Here is an 8,051-nt window from a genome sequence, read left to right on the forward strand (position 1 = left end):
ATAGAATAAAATAGAGCCCTGGTAGCGCAGCAGACTAAAGCACTGTTATTAACACCAGCTGCCTGCAATTACTGCAAGTTCAAATCTCACCAGGCTCAAGGTTGACTCAGCCTTCCATCCTTTCTAAGGTAGGTAAATTGAGGACCTGGATTGTGGGGCAATAAACTGACTTTGTATAAAATATACAAAAATATGAAGGCTATTGCTTAACGCATTGTAAGCCGCCCCGAGTCTCCGGAGAAGGGCGGCATATAAATCAAATAATAATAATAATAATAATAATAATAATAATAACAGACTAGAATTGAATAGAGAATAGAATACTTTGTCACATTGAATGTACACTAATCATACAGCTCTCAAAGAGTCATCATCACCTCCAATATACACTACATAACCATGACAGAATATATAAATACAAAATATAACCCCACCTATTTGATACAGAGAAACAAACACAGCCTAATAATTCTAATATATACAATGTACATGGCCAGAAAAAAAAGGAATCTTCCCAGTTTACTCCAACTCCCAGAATCCTTGGCGCGTCGGGCGACTGAGGAACTCTGGGAGTTGAAGTCCAACACCTGAAAAGTTCCCCAGCTTGGGAAATAAATAACGCGGGGAAGAAACCCCCCCGGGGGTCAAACCGCCCCTTCCCCCAGCCTCGGCCCCCTCCCTTCCCCTCATCCCCGCCCTCCCTTCTCGAAAACCCCGCCGCGCTCCACCGGGATGGAAACGGATGGAAAACCGGCCCCTTCCCTACAGGCCCTTTCCCCGGTTTTCGTAAGGGGGCGGTCCTTCCTGAGGCCCCGCCCCTAACCCGGAACGAAGCTGGTGGCCGCGCCACGTCGCGGGTAAACGCAGCCCGAGGGGGCGCGGCGAGGAGAAGCGAGCGGCGCATGCGCGCTCGGACAATTTCCCCAGCCGGAGCTCGCGCGCCTGGGGAAGCTGCAGGTTTGCACCGTGCAGAAGGCGATCGCCGGGAAAGCGAAGCGGGCAAGGAGGGTCGTGTGAACGTGCCAACCCGGGTTCTGGGTGCGATCTGAGCCCCGAAGGGCTGGGGTCGTTGCATTAACCCCACCACCACCACCAGATCAGCACCGGGGTCGTTTGGAGACCCCTCCCCATATCAGCACCGGGGAAGGCGAGGGTCTCCCTTTTGCACCGTTCCCATGTGGCTGCCCGCCTTGCTGGGTCCCTGGGCCGTGCTGCTGGCCCTGTTTGCCGGCAGCTGCCGGGGGCTCTCCTTCCACCTGCCCCCGTTGAGCCGCAAGTGCTTGAAAGAGGAGCTGCACCGGGATGTGATGGTCACAGGGGAGTTCGAAGTGTCCGAAGCGGCCGCACCGGGTATCCGGACAGACTTAAAGGTATGGGGCATCCTTTCCTCCTCCCCAACCCCTTTGCACAAAGGGGGGGGGGTCTTCCCATCCTTAATGCACCCACCTGAGCTCTGCAAACTCTTGCTGATCTGCTTTTTTGCACTCTGTGCATGCTCAGGGGGTTTCTCTCTCCTTCTGCCCCGCAGGTGACGGACTCCGCCGGACACCTGCTCTACTCCAGAGAGGAAGCCAAGAAGGGGAAATTCGCTTTCACCACGGAGGATTACGAAGTCTACGAGATTTGCTTTCAGAGTCACGGACAGCCAGGTGTGGGCATTCAAGCTGTCTTGACTACAGGTCCCATCGTCCCCATCCAGGGCCTTCCTGCAGCTGGGCGATGATGATGGGTCTTCACTTTGGGAAGAGAGCGAAAGATACAATAGATTATGTGTGGTTTTTTACTCCCAAGTACAAACTTTAAATTAGAATAGAATTCTTTATTGGGCAAGTGTGATTGGACACTTAATTATTTACTTCGTTTGTGAGTTTTCCCAAAATTTGTGTGAATATATATATATATTTTTGGAATGGTCAGCTAAAGCAAACGCATTGAATCTCGCAGCCCCCTAAATCGTCCCAAAGCTAAGATTAAAAAAGTCAAATGACTGTAAAATATGTTGTGCAAAGGCAAAAACGGGAAAAAAGGAAACTTTTTAACTGACGTGGTTAAATGGGATTTGCCCCCAAAGTCAGGAAATTTACTTTGATTATTTTAAAATATCTTCATTCCTGTTTGACCAAAGGCATTTTTTACTTTAGGTTTATTTTTGAAGGTTTCTTATTTTGCTTCGGGGTTGAAAGAGGCTTCAGAGAAAAACTGGACCCCATTATTATTACAGTTGTTATGGTTTACATATACAGTCAGCCAGATGTTTAAATTTAAGGGCATTTTTATCCATCTATCAAATCTTTTCCCTAGGACTTTTGATATTTGTTGTTGAATAATATTAAAGGTCTGGTCACACTCACAAAATGTCAGCTGTCCCAACCCAAGCTGCCTTTTGCAATTGACTGATGGGGATTTATCTTGTCAATGCCAGTAGTGTTCCAGATGTTTTGGGATTGCACCCAAGGAGCTTATCACTATTGATTCTAACTTTGTTTTCTTTAGCCATAGTCCTTCTAGATGCAAATCTTTGTATTTTAGGATTTTGTCCAGCTTTTTTCTTTATTTATATTTATTAATTTATTATTACCGTTATTATGTTTAGCTAACCTCGCTTACTACATTAGAACATTGAAAATATTAAGAATAGTAAGAACATATTCATTATTATTATTATTATTATTATTATTATTATTATTATTATTATTATTATTATTATTATCAATGGTTCACTGCACAGTCAACCAGAAGTTGACTGGATTTGGCCTTTTTATCCACCTATTGAGACCTTATATTACTATTAATATACCGTATTTTTGGGACTATAAGACGCACCGGTGTATAAGATGCACCAAGATTTCGAAGAGGTAAGTAAGAAAAAAAAACAGTTTTTGCTCTCCCTGGCCCCCAGGAGCACTCTGCAGGCCTCCCAAACCCTATGTGTGCCCTGTTTTTTGCCTGTTTTTGTGAAAAACGAGGCGCGCAGAGGGTTTGAGAGGCCTGCAGAGTGCTCCTGGGAGCTGGGGGAGGGCAAAACTGCCCCGGTTTTGGGGAAACTCGGGTGAAAAACGGGCCTGTTTTTCGCAAAAATGGAACGAGCGGGACGGGGCTTCGGGAGGCCAAAAATGGCTATATTCGGTGTATAAGACTCACCAACATTTCCACTTTCTTTTAGGGGGGAAAAAGGTGTGTCTTATATTCCAAAAAATACGGTAATTAATAAGAACATAACGAAGCTGCAGTAGGCTTTCTTAGCTTGGCTTTCCTATGTTGAGTAAAATCACATACTGTAATTTGTAAACCACGATTGGTCACTTAGTACCTTGTGAGAACCCAGCCATTTCAATAAAACGAATCATGGCTTAGGTTAGGCCAGGGGTCTGCAACCTTAAACACTCAAAGAGCCGTTTGGACCCGTTTCCCACAGAAAAGAAAACTCCGGGAGCCACAAAACCTTCCCGTGCCTGACTATTTCTCGAGCGGCCACAAAACTAGCCTATGTAGTTGAATTAAACGTTCTGTTTTCTTCTGAAACTTTTCTTTTCTTGAATTTATCCATGGTTGGCCTACCGGGGATTGAAAAGCTCAATAAATCGTGTGCCGGCGGGTATCGCACATTGGCGGTTGTGACGCATATTTTGAGTGCCAAGGAGCCGCAGCAGAGGGGTGAAAGAGCCACATGCGGCTCCAGAGCCGCAGGTTGCTGACCTCTGAGGGACTGAGGGACCAAACTTGCCTGTATAACTAATGGGATTTTTCTCCTTGTGTTTTTCATCCTATACCCAACCTTTCCTTTTATTTTATTTTTCCAGGGAATTTCCGGCTGCCGGACCAACTGGTCACCCTCAATGTTAAACATGGGGTAGAAGCTATGAATTATGAAAACGTAAGTCAAATTTTTGTAGCTGTGAATGTTGTTAAGTTCAGATAACAGGCTGCATTCAAACCACAGAATTAACACGGTTGCCCAGTTAACTCACTTTCTAGGTTTGCAAAGTGCAGCCCATCATCAAATAACTTAACAGAGTCAGTGAGGGAAACCAGATTCACTTAACAACCATACAATTCACTTTAACAACTGCAGGGATTCACTTAACAACCATGGTAAAAAAAAAGGTCATAAAATGGGGAACGACTCCCTTAATAACCGCCTTGCTTAGCAAAGGAAACTTTGATCCCAATTATGGCCGTAATTTGAGGTAGATAAGCTCGTTTGTGGGGGGAAAAAAATCCAGTTGTTCACCATGTTACAGAAATATCCTTTGAGGACTGGTAACTTGATTAGGCGTGCGATGTGATGACAGCCGTTAATGGTGGCGCTACTTAGCTTCACTTCTCCCTGTTGGCGCCTGGGAGGGATCAGGATGACATCACAAGCGTGATGATGTCACTGCAGACGTGAGGTCACTCGTCCCCTCTTCCCCCGCCAAACTCTATGGTTTTTCTGCCAGGTCGCCAAAGCAGAGAAGTTGAAACCGTTGGAGATCGACCTCCGTCGCCTGGAGGACCTTTCCGAGTCCATCGTCAAGGATTTCGCCTTCATGAAAAAACGGGAAGAGGAGATGCGCGATACCAACGGTGAGGCCAGACTTTCTCATTGGGGATTTGAACCGCTGCTTTTCTGGACAGCTGACCCCAAGAAAAACGGCAGAACGTACCTCCTTTGCATCCGCTGCCCCTTTTGTTTCCAACCTTCTCTAGTTCTGAACTCCCAGGGAAGCCAAAACTTGGTGTTCTCTAGCCTTAGACACTGTGTGGACTTCAATTCCCAGAATCCCCCAGCCAGCCAGCATGCACTGACTCTGATTGTAAACTTGAAGTTAAAGAGCAAGGAGATTCAAGCTATATGTCGATATGAGCCACCAATCAATTTTCCTTCTAACAAGGGCTAGATACCAATAGCAATAGTACTGAGACTTATATACCGCTTCACAGTGTTTTACAGCCCTCTCTTAAGCGGTTTAAGCCAACCTCTTGCCCCCCAACAATCTGGGTCCTCATTTTACCCACCTCAGAAGGACGGAAGGCTGAGTCAACCTGGATCCGGTCAGGATTGAACTGCTGGCAGTGGGCAGAGTAAGCCTGCATTCTAACAGGAAGGAAGGAAGGAAGGAAGGGCAATAGTACTTAGACTTATATACCGCTTCACAGTGCTTTACAGCCCTCTCTAAGCGGTTTACGGAGTCAGCCCATTGCCCCCAACAATCTGGGTTCTCATTTTACCGACCTAGGAAGGACGGAAGGCTAAGTCAGCTTTGAGCCAGTCAAGATTGAACTGCTGGCTGTGGGCAGAGTTAGCCTGAAACATGACATTCTAACCACAGGGAGAATGTCAGAGGGAGGGAGGGAGGGAGGGAGGGAGGGAGGGAGGGAAGGAAGGAAGGAAGGAAGGAAGGAAGGAAGGAAGGAAGGAAGAGGAAGGAAGGGAGGGAGGGAGGGAGGGAGGAAGGAAGGCTGAGTCAAACCTTGAGCCTGGTGAAATTCGAACTGCCAAATGGCAGTCAGCCGGCAGTCAGCAGAAGTAGCCTGCAGTACTGCACTCTAACCACTATGCCACCACGGCTCATCAGATCATAGATTCTCAATCTTGGCAGCCTGAGGATGGGCGCATTTCAACTCCCAGAATCCCCCCCACCAGCATGTTTTGACTTAGATTGACAACTTGGGGTTAACAAACAAGGCGATTCAGTGTAGACCTCAGTTATTGTCCGTATGAGCCATCTGCCAGTTCTCCTTCAAACAGGCTAGATTAGAGTTTCTCAACCTTGATTGCGGAATTCTGGGAGTTTAGGTCTCATGTGAAATATGCTGGTTGGCAAATTCTGAGTGTTGAAATCCATCCCTCTTAAGGCATGCTGGTTGGGGAATTCTGGGAATCGAAGTTCCACTCATATTAAAGTATTCTGGCTGGGGAATTCTGGGAGTTTGCAGTCCACATGTCTTCCAGAGTTGAGAAATACTGAGCTAGATAATCACTTGTCAGAGGATTGATTTAACGCACTTAAAGATCCCATCACTTAGCAACAGAAGTTCCGGTCCCAATTGTAGTCATAAGCCGAGGACTACCTCTATAGTCCAATTTAGCATGTTGGGTGAGTATCCTAGTTAAGGGTCTGCGAAGAAACAGTGGTGAAGCCAATGATGATTTGGCTGCATTCAGGACCAGAAGTTAAACATGGCCAGTTTAAGACTTGCAGGCTTCAACTCCCACAATCCCTCAGCCAGCCATGTTTGGTCCCCAAATTTTGCCAGTTGTGGACTTGTGGACTTCAATTCCCACAATTCCTCAGCCAGCTATGCTTGGTCCCCAAAGTTGGCCGGTTGAAGACTTGTGGACTTCAACTCCCAGAATTCTTCAGCCAGTCAGTCACATTGGCTAGGGAATTCTGGGAGTTGAAGTCCCACAAGTCTTAAAGTGACCACGGTCTTCGTAACTGCCATCCGCCGTGTTGTTGATCCTTCGTCTACTTTCTTTTTGCAGAATCCACCAGCACTCGAGTTTTCTACTTTAGCATTTTCTCCATGCTGTGTCTGGTCAGCTTAGCCTCCTGGCAGGTGTTCTATCTACGACGGTTTTTCAAGGCCAAAAAACTCATCGAGTGACGGAGACCCGATCCAGGATTCCTGGTCTCCTTACCTGATTGTGCCAAGATCTCGGGACAAACCACTTTTTATCTCCTCACTGGCCCTCCGATCTCAATGGAGGGGTGACACGGAAATTGGACTCTTTCGGGCCACAGATTGGTTTGAAAAAACAGCCCGTCTTCTCTGTTTTGGGTGTGTTTCTTTTCTCTTGGACTCACCTGGGTGATTTTTCTCACCATCTCTGCATCTTTGGGGTGGGGTTGGAGGGCGGGCATCCGATCTGACTGTTACGCAATTTGAGCACACTGGATGATAACTGTATTTGGAAGTAATAAATCTTGGTTCCTAGACTGGCGGCTGTTGGTGAAGAAAACTCGTTTTGAAACTTGAGTTGGGAAGAAAAGTTTTCAAAGTCAGAAATATTAGATTGAGGGCTATTACTTAACCCAGTGATGGCTAACCTTTTTGCCATTGCGTGCCAAAAGCAAGGGTCGCGCAGAGGGGTCGCGCATGCGCACACCCAAAATTCCATGTGCTCCTCCCCCCCGGCGCGTGCATGCGTGACACCCCCCCCACGCTCCCCCCACTTTTGGCAGGCGATGGCACGGTGGGCCCAGTAGGCCTGTTTTTTTGCTCTCCCCAGGCTCCAGAGCCTTTCTAGGAGCCTGGGGAGGGTGAAAACGGCCTTCTCCACCCCCCCAGGCCCTCCAGAGGCAGGAACAGCCTGTTTCCCTACTTCCGGTGGGCCCAGAAGGCCCAAAAATCAGCTGGCCAGCGCGTGCATCTGGCACGCGTGCCATAGGTTCGCCATCACGGACTTAACCCATGATGTTGGTGAGTTCACTCATCTCCCTAAGGCTAAGCCATTATTTCTCCAACTTTTAAGATCAGGGCTTCAAGAAGTCCCAGAATTCCCCAGCGAGCCAGCTAGGCTGACTGGGGAATTTTGGGACTTGAAGTCCAGACATCTCAAAGTTGCTAAAATAAATACTGCTCTTAAACAGTAATGCCACTGGATTATTTTAATTGGACATAGATATGACGTCACAGGTTCCAAACATCTTCCGTCACTTTGCAATAATATTAGTACTCATATAAACATATAGTTTATAATGAAACTTTGTTCATTATTTAAACATAATCTAATATTAATAATTTTTCCCTTATTTCTATATATTTATTCATCTCTAAACATACATTTATCTATAATAACATCTATATTTTTATTCTAACACTGTACATTTGTCTTGGCTGTCCTCTTGTTATCTATCCAATCATAAAATTGTTCCCGGATTTTCCCGGTTTCGCTTTTACCCTTGAGTTCCAAAGTGAGTCTGTCCATTTCTGCGCAGTTAAAAGATTTTCAGTAATATTTCCTCTTCAGTTGGAATATCTTTCTCTTTCCATTTTTGAGCGAAGGCTATCTGTGCCGCCGTGAGTATATGTAGCAATAGATCATTGCATCTTTCTTATATTTT

The 8,051-nt window shown here is 46.3% G+C and overlaps 1 protein-coding gene across 1 annotated transcript; it reads left to right on the top strand.

The window, feature by feature from the left end:
- Positions 1-657: 657 nt before the first annotated feature.
- Positions 658-6,923, top strand: LOC117669737 (transmembrane emp24 domain-containing protein 10-like). The gene is made up of 5 exons (XM_034424417.3): positions 658-1,370; positions 1,529-1,649; positions 3,801-3,874; positions 4,440-4,566; positions 6,470-6,923. Exons 1-5 carry the CDS (start codon positions 1,176-1,178, stop codon positions 6,589-6,591), a joined length of 639 nt encoding a protein of 212 aa, XP_034280308.1. The 5' UTR covers positions 658-1,175; the 3' UTR covers positions 6,592-6,923.
- Positions 6,924-8,051: the final 1,128 nt, after the last annotated feature.

This window comes from Pantherophis guttatus, chromosome 18 (assembly GCF_059756535.1).
Source record: "Pantherophis guttatus breed Tessera chromosome 18, ASM5975653v1, whole genome shotgun sequence".
Taxonomy (NCBI): Eukaryota; Metazoa; Chordata; class Lepidosauria; order Squamata; family Colubridae; genus Pantherophis; species Pantherophis guttatus.

Coding starts and splice junctions, on each gene's coding strand:
- LOC117669737 (XM_034424417.3), top strand. CDS start 1,176: ATGTGGCTGCCCGCCTTGCTGGGTCCCTGGGCCGTGCTGCTGGCCCTG. Junction 1,371..1,528: donor GTATCCGGACAGACTTAAAG/GTATGGGGCATC, acceptor TCTGCCCCGCAG/GTGACGGACTCCGCCGGACA. Junction 1,650..3,800: donor TCAGAGTCACGGACAGCCAG/GTGTGGGCATTC, acceptor TTATTTTTCCAG/GGAATTTCCGGCTGCCGGAC.